Source organism: Balaenoptera acutorostrata, chromosome 5, assembly GCF_949987535.1.
Source record: "Balaenoptera acutorostrata chromosome 5, mBalAcu1.1, whole genome shotgun sequence".
Taxonomy (NCBI): domain Eukaryota; kingdom Metazoa; phylum Chordata; class Mammalia; order Artiodactyla; family Balaenopteridae; genus Balaenoptera; species Balaenoptera acutorostrata.
In genome coordinates this window covers 55,732,013-55,756,167 of record NC_080068.1, presented here as the reverse complement: position 1 = coordinate 55,756,167, position 24,155 = coordinate 55,732,013, and the positions used below count along the sequence as shown (strand labels likewise).

The following is a 24,155-nucleotide window of genomic DNA, read 5'->3' as shown; positions in this document are numbered from 1 at the left end:
AAAGTGGAGATATCTCCCACGTACCCTTGTCTTCACACATGCATAGACTCCCTCAGTATCAACATCCCCTAACAGAATCGTACGTTTGTTGCAATTGATGAACCCACACTGAAACATTATAATCATCCAAAGTCTGTGGTTTACATTATAATTAACTCCTAGTATTATAAATTCTGTGGTTTTGGACAAATAATAAAGACATGATCAATCATTATGGTATCATACAGAGTATTTTCACTACCCCAAAATTCTTTCGTGCTCTGCCTATAAATCCCCCACCCCCATGTAACCCCCTAGCAACCATTGATTTTTTTTTTTTTATGGTCTCCACAGTTTTGCCTTTCCCAGAATGTCAGAGTTTGAATCGTACAGTAGGTAGACTTTTCAGATTGGATTTTTTCCTTAATAATAGGGACTTAAGGTTCTTCCATTGTTCCATGTCTCTTTGTGGCTCAATAACTCATTTTTTAGAGCTGAATAATATTCCTTTGTTTGGATCTGCAACTTAATTGCTTCCAAGTTTATCCATTCACCTACTGACGGGCAACGTGATTGCTTCCAAGTTTTGCCAATTATGAATAAAACTTCTATAAATATCCACGTGCACATTTTCGTGTAAACATGTTTTTAACTCTTTTAGTTAAATACCAAGGAGTGTGGTAGTATGGTAAGAGTATGTTTACTTTTATAAGAAACCACCAAAGTGTTTCCCAAGTGGCTGTACCATTTTACATTCCCACTAGCAATAAGGAGAGTTCCTGTTCCACAACTTTCCAGCTTTTGGTGTTGTCAGTGTTTTGCATTTTGGCCATTCTAATAGATGTGTAGTGGTATCTCATTATTATTTTAATTTGCATTTCCCTCAAAACAAATGACATGGAGCATCTTTTTATATGCTTATTTACCAACTATACATCTCCTTTGTGCAGTATCTGTTATTGTCCTTGGTCTACTTTTTAATCAGGTTTCATGATGTCTTATTGTGGAGTTTTAAGTGTTTTGAAAAAACATTTTGGATAACAGTTCTTTATCAGACCTGTCTTTTGCAAATATTCTCTCCCAGTCTGTGCCTTGTCTTTTCATTCTCTTGACATTGTCTTTCACAGAGCAGAATTTTCTAACATTTTGTTGAGGACTTCTGCCTCTATGTTTATGAGAAATATTGATCTGTAGCTTTCTTCCCTTGTAATGTCTTTGCCTGGTTTTGACATTTAGGTAATGCTATCCTCATAAAATGAGTTAGAACTTATTCCCTCAGCTTTTATCCTCTAAAAATGACTATAAAGAGTTAGTATAATTTCATCTTTGAATTCATTTTTGTTACATTTTTTTATCTCTCCTTTTTTGGTTTTTCTTAGGATTTGCATTTCTCTGCTTATACAGTTCATCTGTTTTTACATGCTGTCCACTTTATGCATTTAGAGCCTTTAGCATATTAATCAGAGTTGTTTTAGGTCCTTGTTTTGATAATTACAACATTCTTGCCATCTCTGGTTCTGATGATTGTTCTGACTACTCAAAATGTGTTTTTGCCTTTTGGTATGCCTTGTAATTTTTTCTTCATAGCCAGTCATGATGAACTGGGTAAAAGAAACTATGGTAAATAGGCCTTTTAAATGTGTTGGTAAATTGTGGGGAGAGAAGCAGTCTATAGCCCTAAGATTGGTCTCAGTATTTTACTGAGTTTATGCCTCTGGACTCATCACAACTCTTTCTCAATTTATTCTCCCACTTTATTTGGGGCAGGATGGTCTAGAGTTGGGTATATCCCTTTTCCATGTGGTAGGCTAGAGGGGCCTGGCATTGGGTATTTTTCTTCCGCAGGTCAGTTAGGATCTGATAATACCCCTTTGTCCACACTGAACCTCCAGCAATTCACCAATTATAGTTCAGGTGTTCCTACCCAGGCACTGGTTCCTGTAGCGATTTTCAATCCTGAGTCTCTGCTCTTGAGTGTTTAGATACACTGAAACTCTCTGTATATTCCAAAAGAATATACAGATACATTATTAGAATAAATATAAGAGTCTGATAATTTCAGTGGATACAAAATATTCTGAAATGGCCACTGTAATTTGTGTGTATGAATAAAAGAAAATATAACTAAAATATATACTTTAACTTCTAATTTTTGAATAATTGTATAAGAGTTGTGTAAACTATGTCTGATTAGAATTATAAAGTCTTATTGAAACCCATTTTAGAAAAATAAATAGAGCTATCATGTTCATTGATAGGAAAATCAAAATTCATAAAGATGTCCATTCTCTCCAAATCAATCTACAGATTCCTTGTAATTCTTATTAAAATCTCAAAATCCCAAGGTTCATGAAACTTGATAATTTTTGTAGAATTTTACATTTAATTTTTAAAATCTATAATAGAAGAGCAAAGAGTTAAGGATAACCAAGTTGCTCTAGAAGAGATACAAGGGGAGAGGGTATTACCCTTCCAGGTATTTTGAGCAGGATGACCAAATAAGATGTCTCTCATGTATCCTCCCACCCCTCAACAACAATGACTTGGCATTTATCCACAGACAAATGTGCCTTTGTGGGAGATTCAGGATACAGATAGGAGATTGTGAAATCCAGGTGCAGTACTAGACAGACAAAGACCTTTTGAGAAGGCAAGTTTGCAATCAGGTGACAGACCCACAGAGTGTGATCCTGGTTGCAGACATGGAAAAAAGCTCTGTACCCCTGAGAACTCAGCTACAGCCTGTTTCTCTTTGGTTCTGTCACCAACACAATATGCCAAGGAACCCAAGAAGAGTCATGCCCACCTGCATGTCGAGTAAGAAACACACAAACCTCAGTCCCAGCTGTGGGCCCTGAAGTGGCCCATGAACTGGCTCAAGCACCTATGGGATCCCTGGAGGCAAGTTTGCTAAACTTGGTCCGACTGTAGATTCTGAAAGGGCCCTGTAACTGGGCTGCAGCCCCTCCCGGCCACAGTCCTCAAGTAGCCTTGCTGGCACAGCAGCCAGGCAGGAGGTACTCCTCTCTGCACCCCAGGAGATCCTGAAAGGCTCCTATACTTGACTCCAGCCTGCTCACAGCCGCAGTCTGCCTGCCGTCCTGAGGGTTCGGGGTCCCAGAGGGAGACACTTTGAGCTACAACCTGTAGATTCTGAAAGGGCCCTAAATTGGCTCTAGCCCCTTCTAGCCATAGTCTGTGAAAAATCCTGCTAACTTGCAGACCCAGCAAAATACACTCAAGCCTGTGTCCCCAGAGATCCCGAAGAGTTCCCTACTTAGCTGCAACCCCATCACAGCTACATGTCCATTAGCAGATCTGCCACACAAGGACCCAGTAAGAGACACTCCTGTCTGTGCTCTCAGAGACACTGAAAGGGCCACACACTTAGTTCCAGCCCCTCCCAGCCACAGTCCATAAGTCTAATTTTTGATGGGTGGGTAAAGAAGATGTGGTATATATATATAGATACACACACACACACACACACACACATATATACATAATGGAATATTATTCAGCCATGAAAAAGAAGAAAATCTTGACATTTGTGACAAAATGAATGAAACATTCTAAGTGAAATAAGTCAGACAGAGGAAAACAAATACTGTATGATCTCACTGAAATGTGGAATCTTAAAAAAAAAAAAGGCCAAACTCAAAGAAATGGGAACTAGATTGGTGATTGTCAGGGTTGGGAGGGGGAGACTTAGGGAGATGTTGGTCAAAGGGTACAAGCTTTCAGTTATAAGATGAATAAGTTCTGGGGATCTAATATTCAGTATGATGACTATGGTTAACAATACTGTACTATATACTTGAAAGCTGCTAAGAGAGTAGACATTAAATGTTCTCACCACAAAAAAAGTAAAATAGGTGGGGTGATGGATGTGCTAACTAACATTACTGTAGTAAACATTTCGCTATACTTCTGTGTGTATCAAGTCATCATGTTGTGCGCTTTAAACTTACACAATGTTATATGTCAATTATGTCTTAATAAAGCTAGAAAAAAGAACAAGTACAAGAAAGAAAGATAATGAATAGAAGAAAAACCACTTAAGTAGTGAAATTTCTGAATGATAAAGCAAGCATTGTAGTAAACTAGGGAAAAGAAGAAGCCTTGAATAAATAGTAATGGTACAACTCTTTATCCCTGGGCAAGGGTAAGAAGAAAGAAAGGAGAGGAGAGAAGAAGAGAGGGAAGGAGGCAGGAAAGAAGGAAGAAGGAGGAACAGCAAAGGAAGGAAGGTGAAAAGAAAAGAAATTGAGCGCAACCTACAAAATGCACAAAAATAAATTAGTAAGTAGATTAAAATCTTCAAAAGCAAAGCAAGACCATAGCTTCTTTGGAGACAATATAAAAGGAAATCTTTATGCTTTCAGAGTAAGAAAGGGTTTCCTCAAGTGCATAAAGAAAATGGTTAATTAATTTGACTCCATTAAGTTTAAAACCTGAAGGTCTTCATATGATATTTAGGAGAATGAGAAGCACATCATAAACTGCCAAGAAGATGTTTGCAATACAGGAAACTAACAAAGGCTTATATAGAGTATACAAGGAATTTATTGAATCAATAATGAAAGCACAAGCAAACCCATTAGAAAAAATGGGCAAAAGACATGAGAAGGATATTCACTGAAAAAGAAATAAAAATGGCCCCAAAAATATGAAAAGTTACTTAATCTTAGTAATAGAAATCTAAGTAAAACCTAAGATGCAATTTCAGACCTACCACATTGACCAAACTTAAAAAAAATCATTATTTTGAGGGGTTATAAAATTAGAACATGGCAACAGTTGCTGATGACTGTTAATAAAAGTCATTCAATCATATGCTAAGTAAGGATGTGGTACTGTGAGGACTAAAATGCTGTTGGTTAAGGTAAAATTTTGTATAGTCTTGGTTGGAGTATAATTTTTTGAGAAAAGTCTGAAATTACCTAGTAGGGGAAAAAATATATATATATACAATTTACATCCTATTGATACTATTGCTCTGTTATTACAACAGAGGATATATACAAGAATGTTCATAATAGCAGCATTATATAAAAAAAATTGTAAATAGATAGTTGTCCATCCACAGAATGTCATGATGTAGTCACACAACAGAACACTATCTATAGAGCTTAAAAAAAAACCCATGATTTCATCTTTAAGAGTATTGAGCATAAGCAGCACATCTATGCTTGTATTTGTATAATATTTAAATAAACTAAACAATAGAGTGTTGAGGAAATCACATATAATGGTAGACATCAAATTTCCAAGAAAATGTTCACCAAAGTCAGACTTGTGGTTTTTACTGGAAGAAGCATGTTTCTAAGAAACTGATGACTATCTATTTCTTAACTTGCTTGTAGGGCACACAGAAGTTTATTATTTACATCAACTGTATACTTACATTTTTTCACTTTTTATTGGTATGATATTTTCTAAAATCTGAAACTTCATGTGTTAATATTTTAAAATATATAAAAATATTTTTATGTTGATGTAAGTTAGTTTAAAATTCCTAAGTCAACTGATGGGCTTAAAAAGATGTTTGTAATGCATATCATAGAAAAAAAGGCTTTAGAGTCCCTAAAATTCCAGACCAGTTAGAGATCAATAGAATAAACAGCCCATAAGAAAATGGAATAATTGCTGACCACCTAAGAAAAGGTCTGAAGATAAAGGTTAAATGTTTCAAAAATTTTAGAGGGCATTGTGGCAGAGATATAAGTACCAATGTTTAGGACAATATATATATATATATATATATATATTTTTTTTTTTTTTGTAACACCAGAGCTGGAACAATCAAAGTATAGCTTTCACACTAGACCAGTTCAATGATTTGTTATATCCATTCATATGAATATTACTAAATCAATATAAAGGATAATGTAGATTTTAACATGTTGTGTGGAAAGATGTCAAATCTATATTAAGTGAAAAAATACGTAAACATGAATATTTAGTCACTGTTCCTACTGGTAAAAGAAAGAAAAAAATGTATATTTATGTTTAATAATACATAGACAATATCTTGATGTAAAAACAAGAAAAGTTAATAGTGCTTATGTAGGAGAAACATGAAGCTAATTATCATTCATTATATATACTTTTGTTCCATTTGAATTTTTTAGCAATTTATATTAGTTATTTTTATCATGACATCAGAAATGAAATTTTACTCATAGTGCATTCAGAATTGCTTAATAAAGAACATTAGAGTACAGCAATGAAAATCAATGACAGTACTTACAGTAAAAGAAAAACCTATTAAAGATGTTAGAGTTAAAAATTTGCCATTGATCCTAAGGACTATATTTGTTTCATAATACGTATACATACAGAATCCTATACCTTTCCTCTATTTATGTATAATATGACAAATGTCCTAGAAAGTTATCGATTAGAACTAGGGCAGCATTTCTAATAATCAGAGTATATTTCTAATTCTGTGTTTTGTGTTTATTTGTGAGGGAAGAATTGAGGCCAAGGCCCTGGTCTTATTTACCTTAAATCCACACACTGCCTATACCCAGGAAGTTCTTATCAGCTGTTAAATTATTTACTGTGAAATCAATTCAGTGTAAATTCAAAATCATGTGTAAATCTAAGGATTTTTAAAGTGGGTTCTTTTGAGTATTAGTTCTGTGAAACAATGTGTCTATTAAAAATCAGTGTTATGGACTGAACTATGTTCCTCTAACATTAATATATTGAAGTCTGACTGTATTTGAAGATAGGTCCTTTAAAGAGATAACTAAAATTAAATGAGGTTATAAGAGTGGGTCCCTAATCCAACATGACAGATCATCTTATAAGAAGAGGAAGAGACACTATGAATGTACATATACAGAGGAAAGACCGTGAGAGGACATAGCAAGAAGGTGACCATCTACAAGCCGGAGAGATAGGCCTCAAGGGAAACCAGCCTTGACAACACCTTGGTCTTGGACTTCTAGCTTCCAGAACTGTGAGAAAATAAACTTCTGTTTTTTTATGCCATCTAGTCTTTTAGATTTAGTTATAGCATCCCTAGCAAACTACTACATTAAGGAAGTTAAATTAGTTAATTTTTCTAATACCTAGTATGATCTTTTGTTTGTTAGTTCATGTTTCTTCATGACTCTCAAAAATATTTGGAGTGATAACAAATGCTGGAGAGGGTGTGGAGAAAAGGGAACCCTCCTACATTGTTGGTGGCAATGTAAGTTGGTGCAGCCACTATGGAAAACAGTATGAAGGTTCCTCAAAAAATGAAAATTAGAACCATATGGTCCAGCAATCACACTCCTGGGCATATATCCAGAGAAAACCATAATTCGAAAAGATACATGCACCCCAATGTTCATAGCAGCACTATTCACAATAGCCAAGACATGGAAACAACCTAAATGTCCACTGACAGATGAATGGATAAAGAAGATGTAGTACATATATACAATGGAAGACTACTCAGCAATAAAAAAGAATGAAATAATGCCATTTGCAGCAACATGGCTGGAACCAGAGATTATCATCCTAAGTAAGTCAGAAAGAGAAAGACAAATACCATATGATATCACTTATATGTGGAATCTAAAATATGACACATATGAACCTATCTATGAAACAGAAACAGATTCACAGATATAGAGAACAGACTTGTGGGTGCCAAGGGGGAGGGAGGTGGGGAAGAGATAGAGTGGGAATTCTGGGTTAACAGATGCATTGTTATATGTAGAATGGATAAACAACAAGGTCCTACTGTATAGCACAGAGAACTATATTCAATATCCTGAGATAAACCATAATGGAAAAAGAATATAAAAAAGAATGTATACATATATATAACTGAATCACTTTGCTATACAGCAGAAATTAACACAGCATTGTAAATCAACTATAGTTCAGTAAAAAAAAAAATATTTGAAGTGAAAGCCAGCCTCAGCCGATGGGATCAGGTAAGAGCTAGATATGTGAAAATTGTAAAGCATAACTATTCTTTATTAGAAAAGGCAAGCAATTAAAAGTAGAACATATGTAACTAGTGAAGTGAAAAATATGCTGTTTTTAACACCTCAAGCTGTAAACTCTTTTAAGTTTTTCTATTTAATTTTCCAGGTTTCTGTATTATACTCCCCCAAGAAACATAAAACATACTAGGAAACTTTTCAGTATGACCAGGTATGATGAAGCAGTTCACATAGGACTTACTGAAGTTTCATCCCAAATTTATGAAAGAGATAGGAATAGAAGGTACTCTGGTCCAACAGGAGAATGGTATAAATTTTAAATCTAATAATCTATGATTTTCAAAATTTGTAGAGCAAAATTCAAAGTAAGTTAAAAAACAAATTTAATCCCATTGTTAGTATAGCTTAGGTTTCAGTTTATTACTGGAACCAGGCAAGAAGATTATCTCCCTCTTTCAACAAACATTACACTCTCTTTACCAACAAGAAGTCAAATGTCCTCCTTTATGAAAACTTCGTGTACTAGACTTATTTGTGATATCCTGCATCTGACAAAAATACATCTTCCACTGGATTGACATTTAATGGCATGTTTTATATTTCATTTTGTTTTGGTAACAATCTTTTAAGTATTGAAGTATCCTACAAAATAGATGACTGTAAAGAAAGAGTAACCATAGCAAGATATTTCTTGCCTCCCCTTCCCAATTATTTATTGAATAACAGTTCATTGCTATCACTTGTGTAATTTTATGTGGAGGTGAAAGTTTTAAAAATATATTCCTTTCATCTTCCTAGACTTTTCTTAAACCTCCTTAGCTTCTTCTGACAACTACTTTAGAATGAAAAGCAGAGTCTCTTACCTAATACTTTACTGTAAAACTGGTCCCAAAGCTGAGTGTCATATTGTTGGAGCCAGAAGTCAAAGAAAATGGAAAGTATTAAATTTTTTACCCTTTCTGGAAATGTCATTTTGTCTGTTAGTCCTACCATGGCAACAGGCACATAAGAAGGCGGAGCTGGAAGTTTCCCACAGTATTCCTCCATTGTGCTACCCAAGGAGAGCCTTAGCGTGTACACAAAAGGGACTCCCAGAAACTCAGCAATCAGCTCTCCACAGGGCATCACAGGGTCTATAATCATAACATTATAGTTGGTTTCCTGGAGTTTCTTCATGATTGACTGGTTGTAGACAACACTCTCACACAGAAGTGTTAAATGTCTACTTATTTGAAGAAAAAATTCTTGCAGTTGTTTTGCTGATTGTTAGGGTGACAATGATGTCATGACATTAACAGACAGGTCTGAAAAGTCATTTAGTGTATTTTCAGCAGTATCTCTGTCCTGTGGCACAGGGACCACCTCAAAGTTCAGTGTGGAAGGCTTGTTGTGATCAATGATGAGATTTTGTGGAGACACCAACACAGTTACTTCGTAGCCCCTTTTTGTGAGTCTCTCCAAAATAACCTTTAGATTGAGCCAAAGGCTCATGTCACAGGGCCACACCAGGACCTTCTCACAGAATCCACAGCCAGTGTAGCTGAGCTGCAGCAGTAGAATTGCTGAAACCCATTTCTCAGACACCATGACAGCAGCTCCCTCACTCACTGTTCTACAAGCGTTGAATATTTGCTGGGCACAGAAATGAAGTGGCAATTTAGACATAGATCAAGTTAAAAATTAATTTCTAGAGTTAGGAAATGGCACTTACATGCAGAGAACTTTGCCAGTGTTTTTAATTGTGCACAGTACTATATGAAATTTGTTCAGGAGGAGATATGAAATATTTATATATTTTGGAGGAAATGATTGCCATATTCTAGGAGTTTGTTTTAAATACGTTAAAATAGAAAAGATATTTTTAAATGACAATTTTAAAATGTGATAGAAGAAGCCATTTAAGTAAGTCTAGTAAATAATATGGTGTATCTTTTGGAACATGATGATTAATAATTTGGGGAAACATAAAATGTAGGTCTTGTCATAAGGTTGGTCACATGTTAGCATGTGGATAAAACACATACATCACATAATATAGAAGGAATATACTAAATACTGTTCAAAGGTACAGAGTTTCAGGGCCTCAGAAAATGCTGTCACTCTAATGCGAAGAAAATCAGACAAAGCTTCAAGATGGAGGGGACATTTCAGCTGAGCCCAGAAGCAAAGATTACAGGAGAAGGGTTCTGAAGGTGAATAGAAGAACAGGAGAAAAAGATGAATATGTAAGTCATGGTCATTTAAGTATACAGTTATTAGTTCAGTATGTATGGAGCAGAGGCTATCACAAAAGAACTGTGCAGAAAAGGAAAATATTAGTTAAAATAAGACACTTTGGAGAGCCTTGAATGCTATACTCTGGGTTCAGTTTTAATCTCCATAAAAATATGTCTACTCAAATTTTCAAATCAGTTTCAGAAAATGATCATATATATCCTTTAATAAAACTATTCTGGCCTCTAAATAGGATTTGAGTTGTAGAGAAAAAAGAATATGTAAGTGGTTAAAAATTAAATATTAGGAAAGCAACATTTGATGAGAGTATCAGAGAGAATATAATATTGATTTGTGAATGGAGAGCATAGAATGAAAGTCTTAATGACTGATGGGAAGTGAAAGGTGACCAGTAGTTAACAAGGAAGTGCTTGGTTTATACTTTGAGCACCAGAGTGTGATAATGACACTAGCAAAATCATGAAACACTAAAGGAAGAGTAGCTATCAGAAGAATTTTTGACCTGCAGTGTGTAAGTTAAAGACTGGACATGTCTGTGAATCCAAGAGAGGGGTAAAATTTAGAAGTACAGATTTTGTGTCCAATCATCCATCCATATTTCAATCCAATTCCAATTCTTCTCCAAATTCTTGATATTTCATACCTTCAACAAGCAATTTTTAACACTTATTATAGACCAGATTCTATATTATTCGCAGGGCATAAAGAGACAAGTAAGATACAGTTCTAATTCAAAATGATCTCACAGATTATTGCAGAAAATAAGTTAACCAGTTAACTAATACTTATTCTACAAGTATAAGGGAGATGGATCATATAAGGTAGAGATGAATTGAGGAAGGGCAAGGCCCATGAAGGAGGTTGCTTAGTGGAGGAAGGGAATGATGGAATTATGAGTTAGCTAAGTCTTTAAGAGTCTATTTAGCAGGTCGAAAAGTATCACTTAGAAGTAAAAGATAATATTAATGTATCTGTGTTCTAAGAAGTGTGGCATAGTTATACCAAGGGTTATATTCAGTTACAAAATTATACTGATTTCAATAATTTGAAAGAGATATATTGAAATTTCAAATCCCTTGAGAGCTTATTTGTTTTGCTAAAATGAAAACACTGAGTAGGTTTGCTTAGAAGATGCCAAGATAAATCCAGGACCAAGGATTGAGGGTTGTGCTGTGTTGCATAGTTAGGCTAAGTTCTGGTAGTAATTGGTAAAAAGCAGAATCCAAAAGAGAGTCAGAAAACAAGAAGATAGGACAGAACCATAAATCCACAAAAAGAAAAACTGAGATAACATTATAATCTTAAAGGAGGAAGGTCCTTTTATACAGGATAAGTAACCCAGAAGTGATTCAAAAAAAAAGACTGATAAATTTATCTACTCACTATGACAAAATTCATATGTTGTAAACAGCTTAAACAAAGTCAAAGAGAGAGCAGAGATATATAATACAGTTCAGAAATTGACCATAACATACATGTGTAATTTGGTAGAGAAATATTTCTAAGTTCTTTTATTATATGAGAAAACTAAGGTAGAACTCAGATTTTGAAGAAGGATTTATTTGCATAAATTTAAAAGTATAGGCATTTTTTCACTTATGTAAAACTGAAACATTTAAAATTCTAGATAAAATATAAAATTGCCTCATTAAAATTCATTTTTGATTTGGCAAGAAAGTAAAAAGGCAGCAGGATCAAAGCAGGAATTCTGATGTTCAAGCTTGTCATTTCTTTGAAGAATACACAGTATAGGGCAGGAGTAGGGAGAAGGAAAGTCTGAAGGTTTGCCTAAGAGCCCACACCCTGCGTATGTTCATGTAATGTTAGATTCTCAAGATATGGCCTCACTTTTATGAATAATTCCTTTACACAGAAGTTTACAGCAAGGAAAATTGCTATTTTTGACTTGGCATTGTATGGATGAAAAAAATCTTCCTTTAGAATTAACACAGTCAGCTTTTGTATGGATTTCCAGCTCAAACTAGAAAAGGCTCTTTGAAGAAACTTTGACCCCAGCTTCAAAGGTTCCCACAGATAAAATTTCAAGGGAAATAAACAGCTCCTTTTCACAAGGAAACAAGGCTTCAGGACTGAGAACCAGAAAAAGCAACAGAGACCAGAAATATTAGCACAATGATTTGAAATATTATTATTGTTTGAAATGAAAAATAAAATTATTTTGTACAATATATTTAAGGCTATGAAAGTGAAGTCCGAAAATATGGGCAAGGAACAAGAGATTAAAAAGAATAATTGTGAAAATTTGCTAAAGAAATAAAGTGAATTTCTGGAAATTAAGAATTCAACAAATAAAATTTAAAAGTCAATTTTGATTGAAGAGCAGATTAAATGCAACTGTACAAATGAACAGTGACCCAAAAGAGAAATCAGAAGATGTTATGTAGAATTAAGTTCTGAATTAAAAAATGAAATAGGAAATATGATAGAATGGTGAAGAGGCATGGAGAATAGACTTAAGACTTGAATCTAGTTAGTGGTTTTGCCTACTTGGTGCCTCCTCTCTCAAGTCTTTTTTCACTCTTTAAAGCTTGTGCATTTTTCATGCAACCAGTCTGCACAGCTAAGCCCTACATTTATGTTCCTTTAACCAAATCTTCCAATTACTTTAAATTTTTAAATAAATAATCATTTTAGACATAAAAAGTTTCAAATTAAGTATAGAGATTTCTGTATACCCTGCAGTAGTTATTACTATGAGTTTGCCTAATAGTGATTTTCTATTTCCATTACTCCTTCTGTAACTATTAATTGGAAGTTTACTGTAAAGGTTTGTAAAAATATGTGCAAACATATGAATAGCATGATTTGCATAGTCTCACAGTATCTCCCTTCAAGATACTTATTAATTACAAAGGGTGAAATAGGGAGAATCCTGGCAGACACCATCTTAACTAAGTGATCAAAATATGGTCACTAGTGATAACCTATCTCTATGATGTGCTTCTGCTATGTCACACCGTGAAGGACACAAGATCGCCTTGGTAGTATTCTTACCCCAAATGCATCATCTCACCCTAATCACAAGAGAATACCAGAAAAAAAAATTGAGAGATATTCTGAAAAATAACTAGCCAGTATGCTTCATAAAGGAAAAAACAAAGAAAGACTGTGGGAACTGTCACAAATTGAAGAGTAGGGAGACTGGACAAGTAAACACAAGGGGGAAACCTGGATTGTATATTGGAAAGAAAAAAGGGTATCATCAGGATAATTGACAATGTTTTAATAAGAATTCCTAGTTTTGATAATTTTATTATGGTTGTGTAAATGTAATGTTAAAAACCCAGTCAATTAAAAAATTCAGTTGTTCCTTCTATATTTATTAATTAGAATTTAAAGAATTTCCTACTTATTTAATTATTTATTTACTTATATTGCTATAACTCAAAAATTTATTTTTATAGATTCTATTTAATTTATTATCATTATTTATTTTATTGCTCAAATTGTCACAGATTTTGGATACTTTTTCATATATTAGTTCCTATGTCCTTTTGATATGACCCCATCGTTTTCAAGCACTCTTTACTTTCTGATACCACAAAATGTTTCAGGATCTTCTACTATTTTCAGAGCCCCAACCTTAAAATCAACCATTTCTTCAATGAATGCTGGTTCATTTTATTACAGAATGGCACTTAAAAATCAAGATGAGCATGTTAGGTGTGTTCAGTGCTACTGGGGTTTTAGTCTTATTCAGAAGACAAAGCTAGTAAATATACTTGCACATACTAATACTCACATAACAACATGGGGAATATAGCCAATATTTTGTAATAACTGTAAATGGGAAGTAACTTTTAAAAATTGTATTTAAAAAAGGATGCACTAGGGGGAAAATAAAAGAAAATAAAACTGCCATAACTTTCAAATGCTATAGTTGTCTATATTGAAATTCAAAGAAACATATAGCCACTGCTAAGTTACAGCTCTGCACCTAGAGAGACAAACTTTCAACTTATACATATATATATATATATATTTAATATTATATATAATGTATAGAGAGATGTTCTGCATATGTAATGTTTTACAAACTTGAACATATCCATAATATAATATTGCATACACAAACATATATATTATACATATGTAATGCTTTTAAGTTGATATGTCTAGTTTGGTTCCTGCAGAATGAATGGCCCTTCTGCTTCCTCAGAGCTGTTGTCTGCTTGGATCTTGTGGGTCAGCTCTTAATTGGGTGGGGAGGTTACATATTTAACCTATTTTGTACTTAGTGTCTTTAGTGTTATATTTTACTGACAGTAATAAATTTCATCTTATGAAAAAAAAAAAGAATTAGCTCAACTTTAACTCTGACTCCCTATGCAAAGAATTACCAATCTGCTGGTCCTTCAGGTATGACGTTTAGCTTTAACAGGGCCAAAAAATACTGGCCCACTTATTGTGTAAATATGAGAGGTTCCTACATTGAATGGGAAGATTGAGTTCATCATTTGATAAGCCAACTTCTATATTAATGTTCATTCAGGGAGTCAGTGCAGAATGTTAAATATAAAATTCTTTTTAGGGAGAGGGAAGGGAGGAGAGGCAAGATAGGGGTAGGGGATTAAGAGATACAATCTACTATGTATAAAATAAGTAAGCTACAAGGATATATTGTACAGCACAGAAAATATAGCTAATATTTTGTAATAACTATAAATTGAGTATAAGCTTTAAAAATTGTGAATTACTATGTTGTACACCTGAAACCTATAAAATATTGTAAATCAACTATACCTCAATAAATTTTTTAAAAAGTAAAAAAAAAAATTTAATAAAAGTGCTTTGATAAACTGAAAAAAGTTGATATGTCTATATAATATACACTATATATAATATTATATAATATATAATACCACTTTATATGGATAGATGCATATGTTCAACTTTAAACAATATCTACAACATCAATATCAATATAGACACACACACGTATATATAATACTGATAATTTTGGAATAAAAAAACAGTAAGAATAAAAAATAAAACATTATAGATATTCAATAAAACAAAGTGTAATTCAATATTGCAATGTAAATTTCTGTGTAAAATGTTTTTCCTGTACCCATTTATTGAAGAGAGCATCATCCTTTCTCCATTGTATGTTCTTTGCTCCTTTGTTGTAAATTAATTCTCCATATATGTGTGGGTTTATTTCTGGCCTCTCAATTCTGTTCCATTGATTTATGTATCCATTTTTCAGTCAATTCCATGTGTCTTGATTATTATAACTTTGTAATATAGCTTAAAATCAGGGAGTGTGGTACCTCCAGTGTATTGCGTTCTTCAGCTCCAGAATTTCTGTTTGATTCTTTTGAGAGTTTAAATCTCCTTGGTAAATTATTCTTTCTGTTAATTAATTCATTAATTTTATTCCTGAGCTCATTGAATTGACTTTCAGAGTTCTCTTGTAGCTTGTTGGGGTTTCTTCATGATAGCTATTTTGAATTCTCTATCAGATTGTGATATTCAGTGATTTTAAGATTGGTTTCTGGACAACTGTCATTATCTTTTTGTGGTACAATGTCACTGTGGATCTTCATGGAGCTTGATGAGTTGTTCCTCTGCTGGCACATTCAAAGTAGTCAATGTCTTTCTATTGTTTTCCAGTACGTGGCACTATAGCAAAGGTTTTTCGTTTCTCTTACCTGCGCTGACTGGTTATATTTGAGAGTAGGCACTTTCCACGCTCTGCTATCTCTGTCATGGGTGTTGCCTAGTGCTGGCATTGTCACTGCTTTGGAGTCCCTGGTGCCTTGCTGCTGCTGATGTCACTGGCATTGCTGCCTGAGGCTCCAGGATAGTGGGTGCTTCTGCTCTGTCTGCCATCTCCTGAGTCACGCACGGGCTTGTTCTCCACAGGGGGTGGGGGAAGATGGAGGGAAGTGGGGGTCACAGGTTCACTCTGCTGTGTTCGGCGTTATTGGGTTCACAGGCACTACCACTGGAGGCAGGGGTGAGGGCCTGGAGTTGTGGGTGTCTCCATGGTTAGAGGGACAGAGTCATAGACACTGCTCCCACTGCTGCCTGGTTACCTGTGGCTGCAAGCACCATTGCAGCCAGGAGGCCTGAGTCGTGTGCACTGCCTTCCCTGCTGTAACCATGTTCTCTGGGGCTGAGTTGCTGGGATTACAAGCATCACCTCTCCTGTTCCCTTGGTTACACCTTCTCTAGGTATTCTAGTCCACTCACATTTAGATGTACACTTGGTACATCTAGGAAGGGCATTAGCTGCCAAATCACTGAATAGAAAACTAGACCGGAGATGCTTGATGGATCACAAATTGAACATGAGTGACAATGTAATGATGTTACTTTTACAGTTAAAATGATTATAGGGTGTATTAAAAAGCTCAAGAAAGAAAAATGGAAGTCCAAAGAAAACAAAAACACTAATTCAAAAAGATATATGCACCCCAATGTTCATAGCAGCATTATTTACAATAGTCAAGTTATGGAAGTAATCTAAGTGTTCACCAACAGAAGAATGGATAAAGAAGATGTGAGGTTTTTATATATACACATACATAGACACAATGGAATATTACTCAGCCATAAAAAAGAGTGAAATCTGCCATTTGCAACAATGTGGATGGACCTAGAGGATATTATGCTTAGTAAAATAAGTTGGACAGAGAAAGACAAATGCTCTAAGTTATCACTTATATTTGGAATCTAAAAAATAAAACAAGTGTATGTACATAACAAAACAGAAACAGACTCACAGATATAGAGAAAAAAACCAGTGGTTACCAGTGGGGAGGGGGAAGTGGGATTAAGAGATACAAACTACTATATGTAAAATAAATAAGCAATAAGGATATATTGTACAGCACAGAGAATATAGCCAGTGTTTTACAACTTTAAATGGGGTATCATCTATAAAAATATTGAATCACTGTCATACACCTGAAACAAATATATTATAATATTGTAAATCAATTATAGTTCAATAAAAAAAGAAAAATGGAAGTAAGTAAGAAAACTGAACTAAATGGTAGGAGTTATTCAGTCTGATAAGTGTCTAAAAAGTTCTGGAGAGCTGCCATGTTAGAAAAGGATCTTAGAGATTGATTGATGTGTTGGTTACAAAGGTATATACATCTGATAAAACAAAGCACTGTATGCTTTATGTACTTTTTAAAAAGAAACATGCAAATTAACCTTTAATAAAAAATAATAATGAGCACATCAACAATATGGTTACAATTAAAATAAAAGAAAAAAGAAAATGCCCAGTGAGATGAAAATGGAGAACAATTGGAATCCTAGTAAATGGCTGATGAGATTATCAATCAGCACAAGTGCTTGGGAAACTAGACTTTAGCAATATCTTCTAAAGCTAAACAGATGCATAACCTATGACTTAGCAATTCCACTCTTATGTGTATACCCCATACTATGACATACATGTATTCACCAAAAGAAATGCACAAGAATGTTCATAGCAGTGTTTATCATACATAGCCAAAACCAAGATACCCTACATGACCAACAACAGTAGAATAGGTAAGTAAAATGTATATTAATTCAATAGACAGATTTGAGAATGAACATACTATACCTACATGCAACGACTTGGACAAATTTAAAAAAAATGATGTTAAATAAAAGGAGCAAAATACAAAAGAGCCATAATGTGTGTTTCAGTTATACAGTTTAAAATCAGGCAAGTTTAATCTGTGGTGTTAGAGGTCAAGAAAGTCGTTACCCTTAGATAGGAGTTGTAGGGACTGATGTGAGGAGGGATAAGACGTTATGGGTGTAATAATGTTTTGCGTATTGGCTTGGGTGCTGGTTGCATGGGTGGCTTTATATTGCAAAACTGCAATGAGCTGTACAATTTATGATTTATGTTTTACCTCTAAAGAAAGGTTACAGAGAATTTTAAAAATCTCACAGCACTGGCCACAGGAAAACCGTATGTGAGAAGGAATTAAAAGCCTATGTGAGAGCAGATTAACAGAGAGATCCACGTTTTCCAGGGAAAGGATGATATGTTGGCAATGAGGATTAGAATGGGAGTGAGTTACAGAAAAACAAACAAATAAAAAAATATTGGGCCCAGAAAGGGAGCCAGAAATCAAATGTAAAAAACGTAGTGAGTAACCTAGCCCAGTTTCAGTCAAGTGGGGTAGATGGGAAATGTTATGAGGCTTATTTATTTAATTAATTAATTTATTTTAATGGTCTGGGAAAAGGTAGGGATAGTTCTAGGGAATCCATCTAAAATTTAGCAGCAGGGAAAGAGGGACCAACATGGAACCCACATGGTACTTAGAGGTAAAAGCAGGCTGCACTGGATGAGTGTTACATAGATTAGTACTGGGCTTTCCTCTCTCCTGTCTGCAGTGTGCTGGGAAAAATGGAGACAGATCAGGAAACCAAAAGACACAGGCAAAATGGGACTATTCAGTTTCTTTACCGGTTTAACTATTTTCATTACAACATTCAAGTCCTTGGCCTTCCTATAGCTGTAGCAAAGGCTAGTCTCAAATCCTTCCCACATGAGAACTACCTATGTGCTATATGTACAGCAAATCTCTCTGAGGTTGGGGGAGAGATCAGACTCAGTGCAATTTGAAGATGCCTTGCAGAACAATTAGCCAGGGCAAGATTTATTAATAGATTCACTCCTTAATATGAATAACAATATCGGGATATTCCCAGATATGCCTGTTCCATTAGGTGTTAGAAGCATATTTAAAATTGAATTGATGATCATTTTAATTTACTTCATTCATAAAAGATTTCTTCACTGATAAATAAAACAGAATTTTTAACCAGTGAAGTTAGATATTTCCTTGTTACTTACTTCTATTTCTTTCAAAATAGATTTTTGAGGGTTTTTGTTTGTTTTTTAACCACATTTAAGCATGCTATTTTTCTAGTCTATTTTTCTCACAGAACTGAAGAACAGTCATTGAAATGGAAACTTCCCAGAAATTTGACGTTATGAAATCTCTTGTGTTCAAAGATAATAATATCAAATATAAGGTACCTGCCCTATTTCAGTATCAATTTACATTTAACAGGTGTCTCTAATACTTTAAGAATGTAATTGAAAACAAAAGACAGATTGGATTTTACCAGTTCTTCTTGGAAATATAGCTTGATTTGAAATAAAATATTCAAGGTAGTTATTTGTTGTTCAACTACATTTAGAAACATGAGGAGCATAAAGGATTTAAGTAAATAAAATATTTAATTTCTTAATATGTGGGATTTCTGAAGCTAGATTAGTATACTGTGCAAATAAGAAGTTGGGAACATTCTGTTTCACAAAGGCTTTTTCACACGTTATATAATTTGTCATGGTTTCCTTTGAGAAGGGAGATTTAGTATATCCCAGAGGCCGTTTATTTTCTACAAATATTTACTGACTACTTTCTATGTACATAGTCCCATGATAGTATAATTAGGGCATTGTCATTACAGAGTTGTTGTGTAGTTTGGTGTAAATAATATTCAGCATAAGTATAATCCTTCATAATTGACATAACATTTCCATCCATAAAGTGTCATATGATCATCTTAAAGAGTACTGTGAAATAATTTCCCCATTTTAAGGAGAAGGATGTGCTGTGACTTGAGTTTACCTGCCTGACATCACACATTTAGCAAATGGAACTTGAACCCAGAAACTCCTGTGCTTTGCAAGGCCCTTCACCATTTTACTTTTTACATCTCCCTATTTATAGACAGTTACCTTATTCAAAACCCACAGTAGTTGGTGTGTGATACATATATGCGCAGTGATAACTATTATAGCACACATTTCAAATGTCTTGGGAAATAATCATGGGAATAACACCTAAATTTAAAGCGAAATATGTTTTTGAAACATATGAAATTTGGAACCCAGAAAAAAAGAAAATATAGTTATGTTACATTATAAAAGATATAAAAACACAGAATTTTACTTTCAAAATTCTACCATATCCACAAAAGTATGTGCAAAATTTAATTACCTTGCATATGTTTTATTTATATGTGTGTGATATGTTCAATATCTTTCCTCTAGACTAATTCCACAAAGAAGTTTAAAAGTGATGGAAAACAGGATAAAGAGTATTCCAAAATCAAGGAAAGAGAAAAATTTTACAGATTCTACTTGTGAAAGGTAAGATTTAAGGTCAAGTTATATTAAATCTTTATTGTAAATCCTTATAAGTCCTGCATCTATGGCCTGCCATGGGTTTTTGCACTTGTTTTTACCTATGCCTGAAATGATTTTCCTCCAGGTATCCTACTGGTTCTCACCCTCACTGCTCTCAGGTCTTTGTCTGAATGTCATCTTTTCATTTCAGACCTTCCTTTGCCACCCTACTTATAAGTATAACACTACTTGCAAAACTGTCTAGTCTTCGTGTTTTACTACATAGCATATATCACAGTCTAACACCCTGTATATTTTATAGATTCATTTTATTTGTTGACTGCCTCCTTTTACTAGTGTGAGCTCCATAAGCGTAGAGTAGAGATTTTGATCTGTTTTGCTAACTGTTGTATTCCCAGTACATAGAAAAGAGGTAGGTACTGGGCTGGTATTTGGTAACTTTTCTACACAAAGAAAGCGAGATGGATGGAAGGAAGGAAGGAAGGAGGGAGGGAAAGAGGAGGGAAGGAAGGAAGAGGGAAAGAAGAAAGTAAAATAAATGAAGGAAGATAGGGAGAGAGGGAAGAAGGAAGAAAAGAAATAAAGGGAGGGACAGAGGAAGGGCAAAATGTGAGTAAAAGAATAGTATTTTGCATATTACCTTTGTAAGAAAGTACCATTGGTAGCATCAACTATTAATTTTTGCTGTTAATTAGTATCCCTGCTACTACTAATAGATCTAGAGAAAAAAGCATTAATTAGAAAAGAAAACAGAAAAATAAAGAAAGGAAGACTCATGAAGATGAGAAAAAGAAATAATATATACAATGAACCAGAACTGGCCTTGACAGTTTGTTTTATTTTGTTTGATGCCCATAACGGGATCTGTGAGACAAGGAATCTTGAGGTTTGCCAAAGGTCCCTGACCAATTAAGTTGGAGGCAGTGCTGGCACAAGCACCCAGGGGAACCTAAGGATGGAGAGATAGTGAGAGGCAGAGAAGAGTATAAATTCAAGTTTCCAATGCCTAATCCTAGGCTTTTTAAAACTTCCTCAGACAAAGAAAAAATGAAGAATGAAGAAGGGAAAGTAAATCAGGTATCACTTCAAAATGTGTGTCAAGGTATTTTTTAGCAGTGTCATAATTTATCCTAGTAAAGGTATTTTCATTTATATTTGAAGATTGATTTACACATTGAAAAGCTATTACCTACATAAGCACAACATTATTTGCTTTGAGACAACAACATACGTATTAATACCACCACTCCCTTTTCTAGGAATTTATCCAGAAATAATGTTCAAGGATGTGTACAAAGATATAATAAGTGTATTTACTTCAGCTTGGCATGGGCAGTGGTATGGAAACCTTCTGCTGTATTAACAATAAGAATAAATAAGATATCTGGAATCAATAGTAAGAGAATATTTTAGAGACTTACCTAGGATTTTGCTGTAGTATGAATTCCATTCTCCCCAGTAGGACTGAAATATATAGTCTTGCAGAGGATAAGATGTGGTATTTTTAACCCTTTTACCAAAGGTCATCTGGTCAGTGAGCTCTGAAAGTGCTGCAGGTACATAGGAGGCAGGTGCTGGGATTTTTCCACAGTGTCTCTCCACTGCTGAGGCTGGAGAGAACCTCGACGTGTACATAAATGGAATTCCTGATTTCAGAGCAACAGTTCTCCACAGCTTGTTACTGGGTCGGCTAGCAGCACATCAAAGCCTCCTTTCTGAAGTCTTGCCATTAACTTGGGGTTCTTTAATACTCCATCACAGATTTGTATATTAATTCAAAAAAAAGTATGTAGGAGTTTTCCTAGTTCTTTGTGGACAGTCCAGAGTGTGAGAGGAGTTGTTCTGTAATCTATCCACAGCATTATCAGATGTTCAATTAAGGAGTCGATGTTGCTTTTCTTGTAGGAAACAGATATCACCTCAAAATTCACAAGAGAATCATCAATGGAGTTGACGAATAGAGTCGCTGATGAAGCCTGTACAGTCACATTGTGATTTCTTTGATTCAACTCTTCTAAAATGATCTTAATGTTTAACCAATGGCTATCATCTGTTGGCTAAATTAGCACATTCCCACTTAGAACAATTTCAATCAGAGTCAAATTAAAAATCAGAAGATGGGAAAACTTCTTTGGCATGGTGATATCCATTATGGAAACCATCCTACTACAGATCTTTTAAGACGAAAAGAAACTTTCAAAGTATATTTAGGTAGATTATTTTTTCAAACAAAATAATATCTAATGCGATCGCTACACTCATTCATAAGTCAATTGATCTATAGATTAAAAGGAAAACAATATAACTCAAATTCTTGAATATATTAATATGATTAGTCCAACAAAAGAAATGAAATCTGGCCCTATTTTAAAGAAAAAGAAGCAGGCAGGTTATAAGCCTGATATCTGTGTTCTCTGTGAAAATAACCATAATTTATAAAATGTGCCTTCAATTTAGTATATCTTTCCCCAAATTAGGTTAAATGAAAAATAATACTTCTCACTGCTAAAGTCACTTTGCCAACACTTGCAGAACTTTCAAGCTGGCTATCTTTATTATAAGGCATTTCTACATGCATTGTCTAACTCAATCCTTTTCATAATCTTGCTTAGCAGACATGATTTACTCCATTTCATGGATAATGAAACTAATGTTGAATTGCAGAAGCAATTCGGAATATCCAGAAGCATATTTGACAGAGTAGTACAATTGGGACGATAATCATAACACTATTTCACTCATTTCTGGCTTTTTACAATGTCATGTCTCATCTTTGTTAAGTTTCAGGAACTTTGGCAATGCCCAGTGACCAGCATTATTATCATTTCCCCATGGCTCATATTTAGGAAAATATTAAAAACAAGCTTCCCTTAGAGGAGGTTTGCTCAAACACTTCAAGAACTTTTAGATTAATTGGGTAATATAGTAAATTACTACACATTTGATAGAGGGCAGTTTTCTTCTCTGATAAAGCAAATTGATCACTGTCTCCTTGTTGCAGGGAAATTTTTATTTTCTTCCCTATGATATCTTTATACACAATCAAGGAGATAGCGACCAGCACCCTGAGAAACCATACACTTTTTACTCAGAGCTGTTTAGTAGCTTAAATTAGGTGAACTCTAGAGTTCAACAGCCCCGGATTCAAAAACTGACCCTTAACAAGATTTGTGACCCTGATGAATTATCTAGACCCTCTCAGCCTTAGTTTTCTCATGTGTAAATGAGAGATGATGCTAATTTGTTATATTACATTGTAAATTAGCAATAATATCTGCAAAGCTGCTTTGCAGACTGCTTGGTTCAGAGCAAGAGTTTAGTAATGTTAGCAGTTTAATAAATTTGTCTAAAGATTGACCAGTAAATCAGTGGGTTAGCTACAGAATTACTGGCTAGACATGGATGTAATGATATCTGTTAGTTGAGGTTCTTAGTGAATGCCAAACTGAACAAGGGCAACTATATACTGGTGCTATTTTAAAAGTTAAAATCTTTAAAGGCTGCCATTAAAAAGAGAAAATAAGAACAAATAAAGTGATTAAAAGGATAGAAACCAGGAACTGAGATTGGAAATTAAGTGCTGGGTTTTCTCTTTATGATCTTTTGCCCTTGAATTGTGTCATTGTGTCACCTTAAGGAACAAAAGGACCAGGAAGGCAGAGAAAGGGAAAGAGGGGAGAGAGAAGTGATGTTTTTAGAATGATTGTATTTGTGTCCTTTCAAGAGCTAGCCTCAATTTGGTTATACGGGCAGTAATTTTAAAACTAATTAGATTTTGAAACAAAACAGCAGGAGAAGAGTATGACTAATCTTGATGGCCATTAAAATGGCCTAGTGAAGAG

At 34.4% G+C, this 24,155-nt stretch overlaps 1 protein-coding gene across 1 annotated transcript in view; it reads right to left on the bottom strand.

Annotated features, from left to right (window-relative positions):
* The window catches only part of LOC103009971 (UDP-glucuronosyltransferase 2A2), a 51,371-nt gene that overhangs the window by 12,215 nt on the left and 15,001 nt on the right, over positions 1-24,155 (bottom strand). Inside the window, 2 exon segments of the mRNA XM_057546949.1 lie at positions 21,735-21,977; positions 21,980-22,363. Of these exon segments, the coding sequence (XP_057402932.1) occupies positions 21,735-21,977; positions 21,980-22,363 (627 nt within the window).